This window comes from Diadema antillarum, unplaced genomic scaffold (genome assembly GCF_040938485.1).
Source record: "Diadema antillarum isolate AM-2024a unplaced genomic scaffold, OU_Dant_1.0 seq00000356_RagTag, whole genome shotgun sequence".
Taxonomy (NCBI): Eukaryota; Metazoa; Echinodermata; class Echinoidea; order Diadematoida; family Diadematidae; genus Diadema; species Diadema antillarum.
The window spans coordinates 469,079-492,749 of NW_027271362.1; the positions used below are offsets into that span (position 1 = coordinate 469,079).

A 23,671-nucleotide genomic window follows, 5' to 3' on the forward strand; every position below is an offset into this window, starting at 1 on the left:
TCCGTGGGGCCGTTTCATAAAACTTGTCATCAGTGAAAAGTTGTCATAGATGTGACAAGCCACTGAAATCCTTGCATCTGATTGGCTGAGAGCAAATTTGTCATAGAAATGTGGCAGTTGTCACTGATAACAAGTTTTATGAAACGGGCCCCGGGTCTTAAACGATACCTCGTAACACTGGGTTATTAATGTGTCCAGTCAGAATAAAACAACTTGGGCAGATTGAGACAAACATACAAACGAACATACACAAGTACGTTTGTTCGTATAAAATACATACAAACATTGAAAAGACAGCGGGAGCAAGATAGATTGAATTAAAGAAAAATGAATTGCGTTTCAAATAAATCAAACTCATAATCTTCAGCATCTCTGGAAAATTTGCATTTCTTAGTACATGCGTCAATGAAGACTAAATACAGATTTACGCCAACATTCAGGCGTGTTGCAGCTGACATACATATACCAGAGAGCTGTGTGTAAAGTACAGACGCACTTATCAAATTCACTTACTTCAAAATGACAGTACTGATGAACGAATACAGTCATAAATATATATATTCATGTATATAAAAGAAAGACTTTCTGCTTGGCAATAATTGAGTGATAAAACCATTGTCATTAAAACTTTTGCGATTATGCAAGTACAAAGATTATTCTCCAGGAATACATAATAATGTTCTGAATGTTAGGAATTTATCGTCTCTTGATCAGCGTCCATGTACACAATCAGCCTATTATAAATATCAATTATACATATATTCCATTCATGCCTACAATCTCATCTTTCATAAGTTTTTAGACATGAATAAATCAGTTGAAGCATAGCTTCCAGTGGACTAACCCGTTTGATTTCTTTCTTTTTTTTTTTGTCATGAGCAGAATTGCCTCATACATAACTAGCATTTTAAAGATGGCGACAGTAAGTAAATTGTTAGTCCATTTTTGTCTCTACTCACGTTAACCACAAAGTACTGATATATCATTTTCTCATTTATAATCAGGCCCATAAACTAAATTCCGTTTTTACCTTCATTCAAAATTCAAATACCCATCAAGGTAAGAGTATTACCTTTCACTCTGGACACGTGTTTCAAAGTAAAAAGAAGCGATCGAAAGTTTCGATGCAGAAACACTACAAAAAATAAGTGAGTGAATAAACATATACGTGTAATAAATACGAAATTAGGCACACATTAACGGACATGAGTACATCTATTTGCATAATTACATTCCACATACATTTAAAAAGAAACTGCTTTGCGTTTAAAACGGGTATCCAGGATGAATGGAACATCATGTCGATCATCCCAGGTGTATAAAGTATCCATATCTACAGTTTTTTTAATTAAATATAAAAAATATCAATTTAACAGACACCTTGGCAGTAAAGTATGACTAAAAGTTTTAAAAGTAGTTATACGGTTCGAATCCTCTTGACATTCCTTTATCTCGTCCCGGTCTGCCACGATATGATCTAAATTCTTCCGTCTCCTCCTGCAGAAAATGTAAGGAAACATGAAAACATGAGATAATATCAACTAAAGTTAGAAATTTTTACAAGTTACGGACAATAGTAAAATTTTGGTTCATCTGCCACATTTATAAAGTACCAAACTGTCAAACAGAATGCTGTGTGCATTTTCCCTGTTGGAAAAAATAAAATCCCATGTCCCACAGTGTGAAGCACTATGTGACACACACAGTGAGAAAATTGGAAACACAGTGCTAAATCTCTTGACATTGTTAAATTCGAGCGTTTTAACATTATGAACACTTAGTGGGTCATCAGTTCACAGTGTGAAACAAAACATTTCAATGTGAAGACACTGTGAAACCACACCACAGTGTGAAGTCATCTACACACTGTTATTTTCAATTCTAGCATCTTCACATTAATAGCTGACTATGTGAAAAGAAAAACTGTGAGCACACTGTGTGGCACCGTGTTCTTTCCAGCAGGAAATTTCCAAGAGCAAACACCCTTGCTACGCTGTGCACATGCGGACAGACAACATTAAAAAAAATGTTTGCTCAATGCATAATGCCTAAGTTAAGCAATTTTATGACATATTGATGAGTAATTGATGCAGGCCCGTCGCCTTCGACATGTCCTACGTCCTACATCATTATGGATACTTGACATAAAATCATATGAGAATGGTCTTGGTATATATTCCAGTAAATAATGATATGGTATATATTTCCTCCAGCACTTCATATTCTAATATCAAAATCTCAGTTGCAATACGCAAATGCTCTCGGACAAACTGCAAGGTACAATAGAGCTCAAGCAGATGTAATACACCCTATCAACTTACGGAATAGGCATTGCTTTCTGTTCCGTCTGCGACGTACGGTCGTTCAAACCCACTGCTGAGTTCTGGGTAAAGTGCTCGAGCCTGCAAAGTAAAAAACAAAACAAAAACAAATGGTAAGAGTTCATTGCATCTGCTGAGTGTATTGGACACCTTGAGAGTACCAAATTTCTCTCTTCATACACGAAACTCGCACAATACGTGATTATGACATCATAACCAGCTGTTCTAGTCGGTAGAGTAATAGCGATGAAATCATAATGTTCAGAGACAAAACAAAAGGCGCTTCATAACGTCATACTAGCGCGAACAATATTAGTGCTTAGGTGCTCTGGGATTATTCTGTCTTGGCGACATTTTGTCATTCAAAGTGTTAAAAGGATACTAGATTCCAGTAAGACTCAACCAGTCGAAACAAGAAAAAAGAAATCGTATGTATTTCATGTACTACGGTCCATGTTACCAAAGTTGGATTTCTTTCCTTTCAGCTCAAATAATCAGTACTATTCCCAATAATTGAAATACTTTTTTATTTCAACTTTGCATCACAATGGCTCTGACAGTACTTCTGCCATTCAAACAGGTTGAGAAAATTATGTCTGGAGTAAACTGACTGAATGCGTTGTCACTCACCTGAACGGACGCACGAGGAATTCCACCTGAAGCCAGGAAGTTCGAGCTCGTTGGTAGCTCCCTGGGGTCAAAGGTCGTGGGCCTCTGATCAGCGTGCTGGTAAACAGAAGAAGACACGTAAATAAGCGACTCATAGAAAGGCACAGTGGGTAGAGAATATATGTTTTTTTTTTCAAACAGCATTGTTTCTCCTGCAATTATTACAAAGATCTGTTCTACATCTTGTTTATTGTTTTAGTTTCTTTAGTTTACAATTTTTCATCTTCTTGTTTCGATGTGGTATGTAGATGACACAGAACATGTCGGTAGCGATCTGATGTATCTCCATTTCCATCGACACATCTCGATATCATTACCTCCTTTTCAGTATCTTTATTAAGCTCAAGAGTGGTGATATCAAAGTCCGCTTGCAAAGAGGGATTGTTTGTACCTTTTACCCAGCAAAAGCATCAAGACGCTTGCTGCAATATTTCTACAGATTTTGTTGTAACTGTTTTGCTAAAAGTAAGAAAAGAAATTCTTATCATCAAAAATAAAATTTCAGAGAAAACGGCATACCATGTTCCACATGTTTTTGACAATGCCGGAAAATCTGCTGTCAATCGTGTCGTCGTCATCGTCGTCGAACTCGAGGATTGGTCTCGGCTGGGCACCAGCAAAAGGACGCCCTCTTGTGTTCTGATAGTAATAGAAATCGTCGGATGACGTGCTGGCGAATTCGCTCGGGTCGTTCCGGACCACGGAGCTCCGCGTTGGCGCTGGGGCGGCCGGAGCGTAGAGACGACGAGCGCCTGCGTAGCCCCAATTCTCCTCGCCCTCGAAGAGAGCAAGTTTCCGTTGTCGACGTCGGCGGGCCGCGAAGAGGATGAGGCAGCAGAAGCACAGGAGGATAACGAGGAGCACGAACCCGACGACGCCAAGCACGATGCCCACGATGGCGCCCACGGACAGACCAGAAGTCGCGATGTTTTCACACCTTGTGCCCGTATATCCATCTGGACATCTGTATTTTTTATCAAAGGGGTTTGTATCATTCTCTACTCGTAAAGAAGCTGTTTTTATTGAAAGCTATATTCTTTCTATAAAATATGTTCTTTTCCTTTCCATGGTCTGAAAATCATTCCACAGATCTTTCTTGTATATCAAAGGATTATTTTGCCACATCCTGATGGTATGTTCATTCTCCTTTGAGAAATGTTACTGCTTTACCTAACACCTATGAAACTTTAGATCAAACAAGAATGGAACATCGTGCAAGAATTACTGGTAAGTATTCACCAATACAGCGAAAATGAAATACGCAAAATGTCCAGTCGTGTAAAAACTGTTATCGTGACACGACAGTATTATAACGTCATAATTGTCAGTATCGGCATGTAAACAGAGTGGTAAATGCGAGGTATTTACCGGCAATATGGTTGACCAGTTTCATCGTCCAGTTCACAGGTTCCGTTATTCACACAGTCAAGCGTCTCACAAGCAACTGGGGGTAAAAACAAATGAAATATATAGCGTTGTGATTATTAGACGGCTTTCGAGCTGTTTATGTTCATATTGGTATCAAATAATAACTTGGACCATCTTCTTACCAGAGATATTATCAATATTTATGTCCATAAAATCCATTCGTAATTATGCACTACATGAGCAAACATGAACACTACTTTTTTATCATTCTTTGTACAGCTTCGAAGTAAGGTCAGAGAACTACGCTATTCATCATACAGTGGTGACTGCATTGTGACGTAATAGATTACTGTAAGAAATAAACAGAAGACTTTGAAACAATAGGGAGAGAGAGTATGTGTGTGTGTTTGTGTGTGTGTGCGCGCGTCTGTGTATAAGAGAGCGTGTGAAAAGAGATAAATTATGTGAGCATAGTCTGTTTGTGGGTGACAAAGATAGGTGGAGAGAAAAAAAAAGAGAAAGTGTGCCTGTGTGAGAGAGAAAGGGTGAGATATTCACAAAGGCAGAATGTTTTTCAGATGTACTTACCTAAAAGCTCGCAGAAAGTTCCTGTATAATCCGCTGGGCAGCTGTAAGGCACAACCATAAAAAAATATAATGTATATTATACCAGGTGATTTTGAATAATCATCTGCAGGACATGATACTATGGAATTTTTACAATCATGGAGAGTGCGTCCATCTCTATAGCTTCTGGCAATGACATAATTTTTTGTCTTATCCAATATAAAGGCTGTGACAATAATATTCTGAACGCATCATCTGGCTTTAATTCGTCTGTGTTGAAAAGCAATGATCAGAGATAACACAGAATTATCATACATAAAGAGAGAGAAAAAAGAGAGGAAATGGAAGAGATGGAAATCATTGTTATTTGCTTCTGTCTCCTGTATATAAGTTTGAACTACTCCTATGAACTCAAAACTAATTGTTTTGGCGAATATACCAAAATGAACAACTTTGAAATATGTATAAAATTGTAGAAAATACGGAGAAAATACTATTTTGGCAAACTGTAAGTTGTGAATGCACTCACCTGCAGTACGGATTACCATTGCCGTCAACCAGACACTCTCCGCCGTTGACACAGTCATGACCCAAACAGGCAGCTGAGGAAATTAAGATGATTGATAATTGTAATTAACTGTACTCACACACAGGTTCCAGTGATATATTTTCAAACGTTTGGATGGAGACGATACATATTTGCTTAATTTTTCACCTTGTCCAATCGTTACCGAGAAAAAAAAAACAAAGTCATGAGGAGCAAGATCAAACACTTCCGTTTTATAGAAACAAAAAAAAAAAGCTTGCAAGAAGTCTATTTTTGTACTATTTTTATTTCCCACTCTATGATACGCAATGTGCGTCCCCTGTGCTGAACTATAAAGGTATCAATTATTCCTCATAAAGGGAAGGGAAGTCTCGCAAACTCATATTTGAATAGTGTACGTTCTTCCTTTGATATTAAAAAAAAAAAACAAAACAAAATGATACTTACTGTTGTTCTCACAAATTGATCCACTGAATCCCGGTGGGCATCTGGAATTGAAATGAAGAGACAAATCAAGAGTCACTTGACGGCAATCAAATTGCAGAGTCATCAACTTATATCTATATATTATAGCCTATATTTCATTTACAGAAATGTTCAACGTCAATACGTAATGACATGCAGCGCAATATCGCACGTTCAACCTACTGAATTATTACTTTATTGCAGCCTGTTATAGAAGGGGTATCATTCTCGTAACAGTCAGATACAGTTTAGAAGGCTAAAGTTAACTATGATTACTTGGTAAATTGCATAGCATGGTACGCCATGGTATGGCAGTAACTTTACTACTTCAATCAGAAGAAAACTCTTCAAGGAGCAAATAGAAAAAAAGTGTAAAACGGAACAGGCCTAGTAAGGTATAGTTACATGTTACATCGGTAAACAAATGGGTTGAGTATGGACCGAAAATGAAATGACATCCAGGAAGTCGACATTTTAAAGCAGAAACTGAGCTGAAAGCCATAATCAAATCCTCACGTGAATTCACAAGAACTCAGAGGAACATCTATCAGATCAAAAAATTGCTTAGAATGAATTAACACCATCGGAGCGTGTCAGGGATACTTACGCGCATCGTGTAACCGCGTCGTCGTAGTCTACCTGACACGTGCCACCATTAAGACAGGGGTTCACACTGCACGACGCGTTAGCTGGATCTGGAATACACGGGTTTAAAATTGCAAAGTGAAACGTGTTAAGGTAAAAATCAAATAAGGTGCTATCCATTATCAAATAGAGTAAGATTACTATCGGACCTCTGGGCCCTGTTTTCTGAAGAGGTTATAACTGATCACATAGTTGATTTTTATCATAAGTCTTCGGCAGCCTGTGTGTTCAGGAAATTTAAAATCGATTATATCTTTTGATAAAACGGGGATCTGGTAAAAGAAAGTTTAGCCGACACGAATTACTTACAAATAAGGCCTCCATTCTTCAAAGCATGGAAACGTGTGCTTCAGAAATGCATCATAATGTTGCCATTATACCCCCCCCCCCCCCCCCCCATAAGAAAAAAAACAACATAGACTAAAATAGCAGCTCACTGTTGGAAAACAAAAAAAGATTTTTTTTTTCTTTTTGCCTGCAAATTTTGGATTTGGGCAAAACGAAATCCCTGCGCATTCTGCTAAGACTTGTAGTCTGTCAAATAAGAGACGGCACTGGCCAAATTGTATTACTCATTGGAACTCGTTTAGGAAGTAAATAACTGGAAACCTACCCTCGAATGACAGGAACTCCAGATACAAAATGGTCCCGTCTGTGCCCGTCCACTCCGTCATCTCCGCTGAGGAGAAACCGTTGTCAAAAATCACGCCGGCTCTCTCCAGGGCTTCGGGTTGCGACTCGCCGAAGACGTTAAGCGAGAAGAAGGCTATGATGCTTCCCGCCGAAAAGCCTGTGACGTTGCAGCTCAGGTAGGTGTACGGCACGTTCAAATTGAGCCATACGTCAATTTGGGATGAGAACTGTTGGAGATGCAATGATGCAAAAAGGACTTAAATCCTCGAAATCCTGGGCTCATATGCAAGAAATTATAAGCTAAAGTTTTCCGAACCATCAATGAAGAATCGAAGAATGAGATATGCAGTAAACACTTCCTATGAATACAGCTAGTAAAGTCAAAATATTCGTTAGAGAGTAGATTGTAATTTGATATTGCAGAATCGCTCTCTCTTTTCTCTTAGCATTTTGCGGAAGCCACATGCAGGAGTATGCGTGGGGAAAACTTTTCCTTTCACACGTCAAATTCATCTTCAAGCGTGGCGGTATTTTCTTTCTTTTTTCCCTTTTCTAATTGTGTCAATGGACAACTAGGATGTTATTTTTGTATTATTTGACCCCCATATAAAAGCTCGCTAAACTTGACAATCCGGTTTTAACACATACGACTTGCAGTCAGGTAGATGGGTTGGTCTGTATGGAGCGTTTCTCTAGCTTGTCCTGCAATAAGTCCAATACGTGCAACTTGCTCACATAAATTATTAAAAAGCATTTACTTTGGATATATCGAAGCAATCAGAGAAAAATCCGCGAAGAAGCATAAATACTAATTTTCTGCTAATAGACTTGCTTTTATCTCTTCTATTGAACGGCTCAATATCTTTCTTTTAAACAATACACTCAAATAATGCAAATCCATGCCAGTTGACAATTCATTGTTTTGATTGTTGTGTCATTTATCCTACAACGGGAAGCGTCAAAAGCAATGAAAAGTCGGATGAAAAATAAACTCTACAATAAATTGAGGGTAAAAAAGTAAGATGCAAATAAATTGTGATTCTTACCACAGCACAGACTGTTTCACTTTGGTATTGGTAATACGCAGAGGAAGGATCCGCTAGACTACTGTTGTAGTCCACAGGAGTTCCGCTGATGCGATTGTAGCGAATCTGACCGCTCAGCTCCTCAAAGACTGTATTATGTGAAAAGATAAAACAGAATAATAGACCAGTTGATTGATGAAAACATTAAAAAAGCAGAAAATATGAAAGATGAAAGTACCCGTCATCAGTTTTGGTATCACTCTCAATATCTTCTAGTTCGTGTCGACATTTGGCAATTTCAACTTTAAACCCTTGCTCACAAAACACGAAATAAGGATAGATTAAACCGAAGAAATGAAAAGCAAACCAATTTTACAAAAACTTTGATACTACACACAAAAATCAACCCACAAAAAAAAAACACAGATTTTACCATACATACGCACAGACAGAAGCTAGGAACGCTGGGCGTTTTTGATGAGTTTAGATTCAATTTCGAGGTAAATACCGCTTTAGAGTACCAAGTTTGCTTTTGTTGCTTTACTATTCAATAGAGAAGGTGAAAAGCAAAACAAAAAAAAAAAGCAACAACAATAAAAACAACAACTAAAACAAGCATAAACTTACATAGACAGTAGCCAAGATACCGTATTGTTCCATCCATACAGACGCATTCATAGCTGCCAGCAGTATTTACACATTCCTCATTCATTCCCGTACAGGCTGTGGGATCTGCGCACTCGTCGATATCTGCAAGTAAAGAAGGGATATGAGATCTTCAGTAAATAGTGACGTCATGGTGCGGAGTCACTTTGAAAATTACGTCATGAAGACTCGAAATCATTGTGAACTCTAGCGGCAATGTATCCTTTATGGAAGAGAATCACACAAATTTTTGATATACAGGTGTATCTACTTCTGAGATCCCATTCATCCTAAAATCAACCAGAAGCAAAAATAATTGTTACAGCCATAGAACATGTTAAATTCCATCATCGATAAGTGACTGATATGCATGTAACATGTTGAATGATTTTATTTCGACATTTGTATGAATGTGTTCACTCCCTACGTATCATTGTTTCCAAAAATGTATGCATAAATGTAATCGACTGAAATGATTGTAACCAAATCAACTTAATTTGCACACAAGATTTTAAAATTGATTTTGAAAGGGATGAGATGATTAAATGCATAAGATAATCCACAAAAAAATAATAGGAAATAAAACTCAAATTGAGAACAAACTAAACCAGAATTTACAAGTTTATGAAAACTTGATATGCGACTTTACAATCGAGATGATGGTGACCTTAAAAAAAAAAAAAACATTATGAAACGTACGGTAGTTTAAATAGAACAACCAAAAGCTAATAAAGATTCCGCGATGAAGCGCGGCTAGGAAACGATGAAGCTCACCTGTGCAGACGGACCCCGGCGGAGACCCGGTAAAGCCGGTCTGACATGAGCAGCTGTAACTTCCGTCCGTGTTGTTGCACACCGAGTTGGCTCCGCACACGTTGGCGAGGTCGCATTCGTTGATATCTGGACGAGTGACGTTTAACGCAGGTAGTATAAAGAGAAGACATTGTTGAAGTTGCACCCTTAATCTCTATTGCGCGTCACACTATTTCTCTTCCTCTATCAAATACCGGTACATCTTGTGAAAGAATACATAGGTTTATGATAATGTCGCATCACATATCATACCAACGCTTTAATCTGAAATTTTGACTAGCCTCCTTTTATTGTTAGAGTCGATGTTGTTGTTTTTTTTTTATTGTGTCGTGGCCGTTGATTGTAATACTATGTTTGCGTACGGATTGTAAGGAAGTTTTCCATCCTTTTTTTCAAAGATGGATATATTATGGTTTAAAAACAAAAAACAACACCAACAACACTCGAGAGCGAAATATTCCTGCTCGTGCTTGATATACATTAATTGCTTTGTGGAGTTGCCTTGCGTACTTGACTGTTTTGAAACGACCAGTGTGGCATTAATAGGGTATGTTTATTCGTTCGATAATAATACATTGGCTTCTTAATAAATACCAATTCCCAGGCTTACCTGAACACGTAAGGCCATTTCCAGTGTATCCCTCGTTGCACACACACGAGTATCCTCCAATACTGTTGTTACACTGTGCGTTCACACTGCAAATTCCGAGTTCACACTCATTAATATCTGGGGGAAAACAAGATACAAAAATGCCAAAGCATTCACTTTGTATTACCCTGTTGGAAAGCTGGTTGGGTCATCCTTCTGGATGGCTTATTAACAGTATATGAGACATTGTTTTTGATGCATTTTCACAACTTTGTACCGTGCCCAATAAAACACATACACAGATTGTTTGTTGTATTGCAATTTGTTATTGCTAATATACCACGAATATTCGGGGCGCTATAATGGGTGTCATGCTTTGTGATATGCAATTCATCTAGGAAATTTAATACTATCTTCTCTCTTTCTGCCATGATGAAATAACAACGACAAAACGTCAACAAATATACGTGCTGTGTCCTTTTTTAAAGACAAATATTTCAGTATTAAGTAATCGTCGTCATTAAATGAAATTATTGTTGTCTTTACCCTGTATTTAATCAGTAACTTCTATCAATTCTTAGTTGCTTTGTGAGGTACTGTATACCAAACCAATGAACCACTTATAAACCGCACCAAGTCAAAAGCCAAGTGATTTACCTCCGCACGACCTGTTGGCGCTGGTTACAAACTCGTAGCCAGGATCACACTGACAGCGGTAGCTTCCCACGTTGTTGATACACATGGAGTTCACCGGGCAGATGGAGGCGTTACTACACTCATTCATATCTGTGTACAGTATTAAACACATCAAAACAGGCAGATACATATTAGGTTCTTCTCTTGCGCTAAAAAGACAAATGCAAACTCTGGCGATCTCTGATTAGAATGTACTTAAAATAGCAAGAACATCACTTTACCAGTCACTTTCAAAAGCCACCTACAAAGAGGTTAGAATAAGCAAATCAAAATAGTCTTTGGATTCATCCCCTTATAGGACTTAAAGGACAAGTCCACCTTCATATACATGTGGATTGAGTGAATGCAGCAATATCAATAGAACACAACAGTGAAAGTTTGGGGGAAATCCGACAATCCGTTTCAAAAGTTATGAATTTTTAAAATATCTGCGTAGTCACTGCTGGATGAGACGACTGCTACAGTGTTTGATGTCATATGCGTACAACCATATAAAGAAAAATAAAAAGAGCATTTCACAAAACTTTACTTTTTGAATAAAGTGCACATTTCTTCGACTTGTTACTGACATATATGTTAAGGGTAATAACAATTATTCCCCCTGCCTTCTGAAAGGGAGAAGTCAAGTGTTCTTTTGTTATGCGAGAAAAGTGAAAATATGTCAAATTTTCTTTATTCTTTCTTTATATCGTTGTACTCATGTGACATCACAAGCTATAGTAGTCTTCTCATCCAGCCTTGAGTGAGCAGAAACTTCAAAAATTCATAACTTTTGAACGGATTGTCCGATTTTCCTCAAACTCTCACTGATGTGCTCTACTAATATTGCTGTGTTCACTCAACCCACATGTCTATGAGGGTGAACTTGTCCTTTAACAACAAGCAATCATGATAATTGTTGTAGCCATAGTCCTGTCAGATATTTCTGTCAAGCACGTGGTAGGAATTGAGGTTACTTATAATCATTCTATGAACCTTTTGTGGGGATCGAGTTCGACTAGGATTTAGATCCTTTTCCTTTCATTAAAAAAAGGATTTAGATCCATTTCCTATTTTTTGGTCTGGATGTATTTGTGTTTGCATGTTTCGTGTGTATTCCCCCCCCCCCTTTCTTTGAATTTTAGGGGATGGGCTAGCGAACGTAATGTATGATAGCGAAACCCGACATTTTTATATTATTATAATATCAACGTAGAGCAATTGGAAGCACATTCATTTACCTCCGTGGTGAGACAAGACGAGAAATACATGAAAATCTAAAAAGAAAAAAAAAATCTTACCGACTTCAATGACGGTCTCGACATAGACACGGTTGTCCGGCGGAAGAATGTCAGTTCGGGTTCCGATCAGGGCGTCGTCGAACGTTTCGGCTAATTCGGCTTCAGTCGCGTCGTTGCTGAGCGGGATGTCGACACGGAAGATGACCACGGCCCTCGTGCCGTTCCCTGCCAGAGTTATCTGCTGCACGGACACGGCGAAGACGTCGGAGAACAAGGTCGATGCCCTCAGGATGACCATGGTCTAAGGACAGAAGAGTTGCAGAAATCTTGTTATATTTCAAATGATAATTATACAGTCAAACCTGTCTATATCGGCCACCAAAGGGAGACGAAAAACGTGGCCGTTATAAACAGGTGGCCGCTGCAGACAAGTTCTTTAACATTTTTTTTCACTCTCTCTCTCTCTCTCTCTCTCGGACGGAATTGTTCTTACTGGTCGTATACGGCAGGTGGCCGCTATAGAGAGGTGGTCGCTAAGACAGGTTTGACTGTAATCTATTCACCCTTTCTCGAATCATAAAGACAATGGTAAGAATAGGTGTATCAATACAAAATTACATAAAAAGAAGAACAATCCGCCAAATCAACCAATAAAAAAGAAAAACAGAAACGAAGCATAGCTCGTGTAGCTTACAGAATGAAGTGAGCCAGTCCAGATTAATTGGGCTAGGATGTAATTGTCTTAAATAGCAACAAAACAGAGTTTACGTCACCCTATTCACTTACATGCCGTTTTGTGATAACCCCATTTGTATGCTTTGAATATGAATTGGCACAGAAAACGTCATAGTATAATACAACCCGCCCACTCAATGTGCTACTGAATTAAGAACGAACTAGAACAAACGAGTCAGCTACTAAATTATACTCTTGAACAAAAAGCTGCGCGCAACTCACATCATTCGCCAGGGCTTCTAGGTATTGGTCAGTGCTGACTATGCTGTAATAGAACTCGACCACAAGTCCCTGGATGTCGACGAACTCGACCATCAAGAAGAGAGTGTGGGCCGCTGTAAGATAAAAAGTAATATCACTGTGATTGCATTTCCTCCAACTAGAAATACAAGAAGAAGAAATAGATGAATACACAAAGATACAGAGTTTATCGTTCAATATCGCCGTTTCATTACGTCTGGGAGCAAAATCTAACTAAAAAAGGAAATAAAAAAGAACTCATATCTTGCAAGTATTCTTATGCATGACAGTTTACAACAACTATTCATGTGTATTTCCTCGCAAACAGACAGTAATTGTAAATCGACATGCCAACCATGAAGTAGCTTAGCCCCTTACATTCCTCGACATAGCAACGTCTTTGCCAAATTTTAGTCATATATCAGAATAATCAGCATTTTCAATTTGAGTAAATTTCCAATATCGATATCAATTGCTTGGCCAGAGAGCATCACAGTTCAATACAACTTAAAGTAGCCCTTCAAAACAGCCTGATGCGGAGTCAAGGACAACGCTCTCGCGTTCTACGCATTGAAAGTTGTGACGTCAACGCGACGTTATCGGTTACGTAATTCAGGACACCCACCTTGACACATGCCGTCGATGTTGAAGGTGCTCGCCTGACACACGCACTGATAACCCCCGTCCTCCTCGAGACAGATCGTGTTCATGATGTCATCACAAGGATTGGGAGTCTGCGAACATTCGGCAATGTCTAGTGGCAAGATAATAAGAAGCGACATGAAAATAATGATATCAAAACTAAAGAATGACAATATGAAGACAGAGATACACGTATGATCTTCCGAGTATTTGGCAGCGGTAAGGCTTAGAGTATACACCTACTAAACGCTTTATTTTACGGCATGGTACAATCAATATTTTAATCCCGTGAAACAACAGTGATTTATCTTAGGTAAAGAAAAAATTAAATCAATACAGTATACGTTGAAAATCAAAACTGATTACAGTACCTTGATCGATTCTTTTGTATAGATCAACCCATTTAAAACGAAATAACATGGACTCACAGTAGCAATGAAATCAACGAGAATGTCCAACAACTAAAGCAAAAACAAATTCCGCACGCGGTCTGAGTAGAATAGACTTCTAAAATAATCATAGCAGACAGACAAAATGCACATGCGATCCTCTAGCACTCACCTTCACAGGTTCTCGCTGAGCTGGCCATGTAACCAGTGTCGCACACACACTCATAGCTGCCATTCGTGTTGACGCACATGGAATTGGCGCCACACGAGTCCACTTGCAGTGCGCATTCATCCACGTCTGCAAAATCACAGGGGAAAAAAGCAGGGAAGATTTGAGACAAAGAAAGCTTGTGCTTGCATGTTTGTATGTTTGGAGTTGTATCTGTCCTTAAACAAACATTCAAATGAAAAAATGCCAATTTCCTTCGAACACATCTTGCTATCAGAGCCGGTTTAAAACAAGCCAATCAGTAGGTCCTATCTTTTTAAAGTCAGCACCTTTGTATCATGATCCTGAAGCTTTCAACCCACTGACGAAAACAACAACAACAAAGATTAAGGATACGTGTAGTATTACAGACAGCGTCAAGAATTACTTGCGCTATTAAAGTAACAAAATGCTAACGTGTCGATTTCTTTGCACAATATTTCACGGTATGATATAAATATCTGTCCCCAATCAGAATGACTTTTGTGATGCTTTCATCAGGTCATGTTGACTTTAAATCAGGATTATTTGAATTATGAATTACAAAACCGTGCTCTTGTAATGTAGTAGGATTATCAATTCACGACAGCGTTTGTTGGTGTTGACGTTTGTGCGTGTTAAACAGAGAGCATGTGAGCCCACGAGGGCGGCCTGTGTACTGTAAATGCAGTTTTCGCTGCACGTTTCAAGTCTTCACAGCTTTGCACGTACCTAGACACGAGCCGGCTTCCGCTCGACTTCCCGTGCTATCGAACCAGCCATCCAGACAGTTACACGTGTAGGAACCTTTAGTATTCGTGCAGTTTGAGTTGACGTCACAGTCTATCGTCCCCAGCTCGCATTCATTGACATCTAATGATCGTGGCAAAAACAAGAAAAACTAGAGTGATTGAAAGGCACAACTTTGAGTATCTATAATAGCTAACTCATCATATCAAGACAAATAATATAATATTGCCAAAATAATCACGCAACAAAACTACATCTCTGAGACTATTTTATTTTGTCCTGCTTTCATGTCTGTTAAAAATAAGAAAAACATACGACAATAAACATATTCTTAAACATACACAAATAGTTAGACGAATAAAGTAAATAGATATATAAATGAATACATAAACGAAAAAGGAGCACGCCCTCTATCGTCTTACCTGTACAGTTGACTCCGTCTCCGCTGTAGCCCATCATGCAATCGCACGAGTAGTTGCCAGGAAAGTTGGTACAAATGGCGTCATCGTGGCAGTATTCCGGATTCTGAAAACACTCGTCGATATCCACGCACGGTTCGGTCCCGTCCCCCATGTAGCCTTCGTTACAGACGCAAGTGTACGAGCCGCCGAGCTCCATGCAGTAACTGTTTTCTGGGCACAGATTTGGGTCTTCACATTCCTTGATGTCTGTACAGTGGAAGATTACGTAACCGGTAAGGAGATGGCAACAATGGCTATTATAAGCCGGTTTGCAATTCCACTTTGCGCATGAGCAAAAAGAAAGGTCATTCGTACCAACCGGCATCACTTGAATAAGCATCTGTGATGTAGAACCTAACGATTATTCATATAATCCTTATAAATGCTTCTTTGTCAGCACATACACCTGACAGCAAAAGTGGTATTTGACAATTATCGATAGAAAGAGATTTTTCATACATTTGCAATGCAAACTGATAAAATGGATGTGTGTAACGGTTGATTCCAAAACTGAAATTCTTCAGCTGTGTGTGTGTATTACAAAGGAGTCGGTGATGAAGCTGTACACGGGGTTATTCGTTACGATGATTCCCGAATACATCCGAGCCTGGCTACACTTCCGACTCCACAGTATCACCACGCTACCTGGTTTTTAATTTCTACTGGTTTGGCCTCTAATTTCTTTCTACCTCCCATGATGTAAAAAAAAACAACAACACTAACAACAGTTATCAATTAGACTGTATGAACTTACCATAACACGCAGTGCCGTTACCATAGTAACCGGAGTGACACGTGCAGTTGTAAGAACCCTCAAAGTTCACGCAATCGGCGTTGATGTCGCATGGAACCGACAGACATTCATTGATATCTGTATGTAGGAGAAACCAAAGAACGGGATTGCACTTTGAAACAGTCTAACGTTATTTGCGATCTGAACAGTCCCGCTGGTGAAGTATGCGTTATGATAATCATTGTGATATCGAAGCGGAGTGTTCTAACCTGCACTGGAAATGGAATTTCAGTTAATCTTGTATGTCAATTTCAAATGGTTTACTATACCCTAATGTGGTTTTCTTGGTGGGTAATGAATTATGCGGACTGAATATAAAAAGCCATATAGAACTGACGACAGTCTTTATGCACGTCGGTGTTGTCGTCCTTCATAATGACAGGGCACATAATTTGTAAATTGTATCAACTATCAGCCATCTCCACGTCGGCTGCTGCGTGGCCCGGGACCCGATTTCTACAGGTTCCACTCGCGCCAAACGTAAAGCCGTACATGTCTGGGAGAACTTCTCGTGAAACTCACCGAAACACCCGAAGGTCTGATCGCCGACGTATCCCGGTGAGCAGGTGCAGACATATGACCCTTCCGTGTCGGTACAATCTGAGTTAGCCACGCACGGTGAGCTGTCACACTCGTTGATATCTGAAAAAGTGACATACAGACTCAACTTAATGCTTTCAATTCCATCCACAACTTCAGGGGCATAACGATGTCAATTATGGTAACTTAAACTAGTGAGCCTGAGAGAGTTAACGTTTCAGGATGAAATTATAAACTTTTTTTTTGCCGCGTGACGCAAACGCTTTCTGTGACGTAAAAGTCAAGCAACATCGCTGTCAATTAATCATCTACATGATTTCATCGGTGAGTTGGGTTGCTATTTGGGGTTTTTTTCTGAGTAGTGGATTTTCATACATATAGACAACAGTTTTTCTCAGCTATGTCAGAGTATTACCCTTAACGCACTGACTGACCATCCACAGAACACAGACTCAATAACACGTGACCGAGTGGTTGTCTGTTCAAATGTATTTTGATATGAGAGAATCCATTGGCTTTGTGAGCGTTGTTGTCATGAATATCCATGCTCGACAACGGCGGAATACTGAGTATTGCAACCTTTCAATGTCTATGGTGGAAAAAAAAAAGTGGTGCGTTGGGCGAAAGAGGTATACTTACTCGAGCATGTTATCCCGTCTCCACTGTAGCCCACATTACAAGAGCATTCGTATCCTCCTGCCGTGTTGTTGCACGCAGCGTTGATCGAGCAATTATTGTTTCCGGTTTCACACTCATTGATATCTGCATGATAAACGTATCAAAAAATAACAAAATCCAACATTAGTATTGTAACTAACGATGCTAAATGCCACAATGTAAAAGATGGAAATTTATTTTATCGACCTTTCTTTTTCTCTCTTCCTGCAAACATTATCATCAACGGTGACGAAAGTTGGATTTGTAATCGGAGAATCTGTAAGACAATTCACTCCTACTGTCTTAAGAATAATTATGATCATCAAACATACTTACGAGATTCTAAACAAACATTCAAGCATATAGTTCGAATGTCTTATATGCTTATGTGTGTGGTTTTGTTTGCTTCATTATTCGTTCGTATGAACGTTGCTTGGTTGGTTTGGGCATTTGTTTCTTTGTTTGACTGATTTTCCGAAGATCACCTACCCGAGCAGCTTCGCAGATCTGCGCCCAGGGTGTAGCCATTCCTGCATGAGCAGGTGTATCCCCCTTCCGTGTTGGAGCACACCCCCTCGGTTGGGTCACAGTTATCGGTCATTTCTAGACACTCGTCGATATCTGTTAATCGGTACGAAGGTGGGACGTAAGAAAGCATATTAAGAACAATGTAGTTGTATTGCTATAAATGTTGTTGTATTGTTATCGTCATCGTCAACATCAGTTCATGCTCATCATTCCCCAAAACACACACACAAATAAAGACAAAACCCTGTGATGTAGGGCACATGATCAGAAATTTACAATACTGCATGATTATGCAGCACCTCTAGGCAGGAGACAGGCAATATACTGCCCCTTCCCCCACAGCCTCTTCCCATGTTCTCGGGAATGCAGCAAATACAAACACAAAGATATACGCACATACACGCAAATAGAAAACACACACACACACACATACATGCATGCATACATGCATACATACATATATACATATAAACATACATAAATAAAAACGCGAGGAAAAAAACAACACATGATTGAATGAAAAAAAAAACACTCCTTGGATTTACCTTGAAAAGAAGAAAAATAATCTTGCAAGCCTTCCGTACAAAGTGCCGCTTAATTCTAAACCCCTAGCTTATCATGTCATGGAACGTAGCTTTCCGCTCAGGCTGGGAAGTATCGGCTGATTGTTAAGCCTCTCCGTGTCATTTTAATTACCAGTCCATAATCATTTAATATATATGGTTGGCAAGTGAAATTTGTGGATATTGTTTGACACATCGGCTCAGAATTGGCTTGGTGCCTGCGCACAGAAAGAATGGATGCTATAAACCAAGCCGTACCTTGACAGTTTGTGGCGTTGGAGTTGTTGTAGCCGCGGGGACAGACACAGGTGATGAGGCCGGTGGCGTTCAGACACATCCCGCCTCCAGTGCAGGGGTCGAGGGCCGCGTCACACTCCATGCCCGCAGCAACTGTTGGGGAGCGGGGTTGACGACAACAAAGGTTCGATATAAACATATGGAAACTGTGTCAAAAATCGATGATAAAGGAATTAGAGGTACACTGCGGGATGTAAATATTCCGAAAAATAATAAAGTCTGATGCTGTATGTCTCCATTATTCACAACACTGTAACTTTATCTCTCATCTTTATGTTTAAAAAAGATTGCAGCGGATTTCCGTATGTGTGATTTAGATCTTTCCACTTCTGCAATTATCTTTTCGCAAATATTTATTTGAAGAACGAAGTACACGTTTCCAATAAGAGGGAGAAGCTCCATCAAAGGATGTCTGATCTGATGTCAATAAAATGTGAGAATATCTTGGGATTTGGGCCAACGCGATATTTGAAAATCAGATTCGAAATAATGAATGATTCCATTGAAAAGCATTCACATCCAACAGACTGACAGAGAGATGAATACCACATCTTGCATGGAACATTAAAACATTATCTTCGTCATCTTTTACAGATGTGGTGATTTTCCATTTTGTTCTCCCAACTTTGCTTGAGAAAAGAACTTATATAGCAAGAATTCTAAAAATGGACTGTCTTATTGCGTCAAAGAGTATAAAATTGTTTCCATGGTTACCTTCGCACGTGATATTGTCGGCTGAGAGCTGGAAGCCCGGATCGCATCCACACTGGTAGCCAGGCTCGAGGTTGATACAGCGCTGTGTGCAGTCATCAATATTCTGGCTACACTCGTTTATGTCTATATTGTGAAAAAGACGAGCATAACAGCGACGACAATTACTCATGATGATGATGTGTAAACGTTTACATTAAACAATGGAGGGAGGTGGTGTGACGAAAAACTTGATACGACTTTTATTTCTCCACGAAAAACGAATCCTTTTGACCATCTTGCTCAGACCCTGATTTCTACACATGAGATACTCTTTGTCTGGACCACTGGCTGGTTTTTGACGAATGAAAATGTGAATGTTGTCAAAGTGATTTCTCTTCTAAAGTAAAATCCAAGACGCTCTTAATGATGGAATTTCAGGTGACTTCGAGCAAAATTTTAAACCGTGGTCCAAAAGCTGGTGAGTACGTATGTGCCTGAGCCTGCATTGTGTGACTGCGTGTATGTCTATGTGTGCGTGTGCGTGAGAAAGTGTGTGATATGTTGATAATTATTATTGGCACCAAGTACAGGGCACTCCTGTTACAACGAACATGTTTACAGACACACACAAAAATCGTTACAACGAATCAAAAATTCATGTCCCAAATTTATCATTTGTGCATCTTTATACACTTTATTTGTTTGGCTATAGCAAAACTTACATATTATAACGAAAGAAGAACCGTCAGTCCTAAGGATTTCGTTATAACGGGATCGTCTTATAATACTTTTGCCGCCTTCTACTCACCTTGGCAAACGAAGCCATCGCCACTGTAACCGTCATTACAGGCACACCGGTAGGTACCCTCGGTGTTGGTGCAGGATCCTTGAGGAGAGCACGGGGCGGGGACTCCCTCACACTCATCAATATCTGTCAAGGGAGGAAAGATGGATTACCATGGTTACTTGACTTGTCGCCATGGTAACGGCATAGCCAGTGGGACTGGTCTACCACCGGTACATTACTTTCTCATGAACATTATGATCGTTCAGTAGTGCATTTTCATAGCAGCGTCAAGTTACTGTCTATGCGCAATAAAGACATGATTATTTAAACGACAAAGTAAATATTTTTTTTTTCATAAATCATGAGATGTTTTGAAGAAGATAAAACAAAAAAGAGGCATGTGTGTACATACCTGAACACGATGTTCCGTTGCCAGAGAAACCTGTGTTACAGGCGCACGTGTAACTTCCCACTTCATTCTGGCATTCGGCGTTAACATCGCAGTCGTTGAAGACAGTGTCGGAGCATTCGTCGAAATCTGGACAGTGGAATGGGGGTGTGGAAGAAACGAATGTGTGTGGTCTGTTAGAGAATGTTTGATATGACCATAGGACTGTATGCGTCTGCTGCGTATAAATCCTCTAAGATGGTTAAATGAAGTATCCATAAGTCACCTGTGTTTTTGTTTTCCTCTTGATGTTTCTGACTGTAGAGCGTCCATATAAACACACAGAAAAGAGTCTACAGTTGAACCAGTGTGTAGACTACTGAACACTTGCAGCTGCAACCATCGGGTTTACATGGGGAACGAGTATATAATCTCTAGAGGATAAACCATCATAGGTGACGAGCTTTCGCCAGCAAACCTGACAGTTCCGCAATGGTGCGAGCTACAAAGTCATACCAGTTCCTACTGGTTGCCCAGACGTAACAATTATCATGGTACAAATATTGATTTGTATGACAACAAATTTGCGGTTAACTCACTTTATCCTTGTCGTGCGATTCCTTGTTCGTAATCACTCGTGTCTCCGTTGTATAGTGTACCTTTCCCATGCGGTTATGGGCATAGGGTAATAACGCCATTTGGTCTAACACTAACAGTCATATATGGATGGATGGTCTCGACAGATTACATAGAATGCATGGCTGATTCCATTTTGACGGTAGTTATTGCTGAACCCTAGCAATCCATCCATTTCTATTGTTGGCATTCAAAGAAATGCGCACAATGTAGTCAGCCAAGCGAAGCTTACTAGTGATATGCAAATGCATAATTTTCTCTCATTTGGTCAATTATTAACGCAAGCAAAAATAATAGAAGAATACATGCCAGCATAAACTACAGGGTGTTTTTCCCCAATATCAGTTTGAATCTCGTTCGCATAACTTAAAATGTTAGTGGTTGTCAAGTCATCTCGTGTATTATGCAAAATGTTGCTCACTTGAAAACATGAATAATTTTTCTATACAAGGATTTTTTTTCAAAAAATAAGTGTGATATGCATGAAGTCAATTAATAATAACCATTATTTATAACAAGACTCCAAATGAATCTTGCACCAGATGACTGGCCTGATTGCTGTATGACTACCAGTCCTGCCGCAACTTACCGATGCACGTGTTACCGTCCCCGGTGTAGCCGGCGTTGCAGCCGCACTGGAAGCTGCCCGGCACGTTGACACACTCTGCGTTCATGCTACACTGCGACACGCCCTCCAGACACTCGTTCCGATCGGTACAATTGAGCCCCGTTCCCTGCGGATAGGAACAGAAGATCATTAACCCTGCTAGTCCCGACGAAAGTAAAAATTTAAATCATATCATGCCAAGCTTGGTTTGCAGTTTTACAGTTTAAGTACTTCTTCCTAAGGATCTTTTGGCTCAAATTCCAATTACATTGTAAGCACGGGGTACTGGCGCTTTAAGATGGTTATTTTAGTGATATCATTAATTTGTACTTTATTATGGTACAGTGATGTGTGTACGTTGATCATGATTAGTAAAATGGTTACTGAAAAATTATATTCTTGCGGTGATTCCCATCCGTGTGAGACACGTTTTGGGAGGAGATCATCTCGCAAACTCAACGGAAACAATGCCTCCAATTTAGCAGCTCTGCATTGATCTGTGAAACCATCATAGAGGGTGACGAAACTCGCATCGGCACCGGGACTGCATACCACCTCTTGGAAGATATCAAACGGCACGAAAACAGGATTTGGGGTCTCACCTCGTAGCCCGTGATACAGTTGCAGATGAAGTAACCTTCGATATTTACGCAATCCGCCAGTTCGTCACAGTCGTTCAGCATAGGGTTGAAACACTCGTTGATATCTGGAGCACGGAAAAGGGTTGAGCACAGACAGTGGTGTGACGGCTCATTGACAATTTTGGAACACTAATGCTTTTTTTTTGTTTGTTTGTTTGTTTCATGTTTGAGTCTCTTTCGCACGAGGATTCTTAATATTATCTCCATAGAATCCACCGGAAGAGCGCTTCTTGAAAGCTTAAGTCGGTTAGAGTAAAAGTGACAGGATCTAGTAGTGTGTTTGATGCATAACATGGCTAAGTTTAGAATGTTGTAAAGATAACAGGACAGTTTTATGCTAGATTTCTATGAATGCTTGTGCACAGTTGTATGGCCTACGTACATAGAAATGTACCAGTACTGCTGTATTAGAACAAGCATCTGCGAACGTCATGTTGCTTGTTGTTCTGAGTATTGTTCACGGCTGGGAAGTGTGTACAGGAAAATAGCAAGGAGTACTTCCATTGGCAAGTATTTTGTCTTGCACATGCAGACGAGTATGATTGCGCTAATTAGTGTAACTGGTAACGCGGTAGAGATCAATAAGAATGCATTAAGTCGAAACTAAGGAGATTCCAGTACACTGAGGTGAATCTGAATCGCGTCGACTTTACTTAAGAAGGCGCATCAATCAAATAATTACCATCGCAGACCAAGCCGGTGCCCTGGTATCCACTGCGACAGGAACAGGTGTACGACCCCTCCACGTTGGCACAGTCTGCGTTCGTGTCACACGGCAATTCGATTGTGCATTCATCGACGTCTGGTGCGAAGAATAAAAGACAAAGACAGCCGCGGATAAATATTTTCTTCCTACCAGATGTTAGGTGTCTTCTTTGCAATCTAAAGCCTTTTTTAAGATACCGTCATTGCCACAAAATGAATCTTCCCTGTC

General features: G+C 39.6%; 1 protein-coding gene across 1 annotated transcript in view; it reads right to left on the reverse strand.

The window, feature by feature from the left end:
* Positions 1 to 1,407: 1,407 nt before the first annotated feature.
* The window catches only part of LOC139731069 (uncharacterized), a 71,275-nt gene continuing 49,011 nt past the window's right edge, over positions 1,408 to 23,671 (reverse strand). Inside the window, 32 exon segments of the mRNA XM_071641948.1 lie at positions 1,408 to 1,497; positions 2,322 to 2,402; positions 2,952 to 3,047; positions 3,510 to 3,954; positions 4,359 to 4,434; positions 4,947 to 4,987; positions 5,455 to 5,527; positions 5,920 to 5,960; positions 6,545 to 6,632; positions 7,196 to 7,442; positions 8,262 to 8,389; positions 8,868 to 8,990; positions 9,660 to 9,785; positions 10,309 to 10,425; positions 10,945 to 11,073; positions 12,264 to 12,504; positions 13,161 to 13,273; positions 13,804 to 13,932; positions 14,382 to 14,507; positions 15,129 to 15,269; positions 15,569 to 15,814; positions 16,362 to 16,478; positions 16,923 to 17,042; positions 17,580 to 17,702; positions 18,087 to 18,218; positions 18,947 to 19,078; positions 19,700 to 19,822; positions 20,487 to 20,609; positions 20,878 to 21,003; positions 22,079 to 22,223; positions 22,699 to 22,802; positions 23,420 to 23,539. Of these exon segments, the coding sequence (XP_071498049.1) occupies positions 1,408 to 1,497; positions 2,322 to 2,402; positions 2,952 to 3,047; positions 3,510 to 3,954; positions 4,359 to 4,434; positions 4,947 to 4,987; positions 5,455 to 5,527; positions 5,920 to 5,960; positions 6,545 to 6,632; positions 7,196 to 7,442; positions 8,262 to 8,389; positions 8,868 to 8,990; positions 9,660 to 9,785; positions 10,309 to 10,425; positions 10,945 to 11,073; positions 12,264 to 12,504; positions 13,161 to 13,273; positions 13,804 to 13,932; positions 14,382 to 14,507; positions 15,129 to 15,269; positions 15,569 to 15,814; positions 16,362 to 16,478; positions 16,923 to 17,042; positions 17,580 to 17,702; positions 18,087 to 18,218; positions 18,947 to 19,078; positions 19,700 to 19,822; positions 20,487 to 20,609; positions 20,878 to 21,003; positions 22,079 to 22,223; positions 22,699 to 22,802; positions 23,420 to 23,539 (4,262 nt within the window).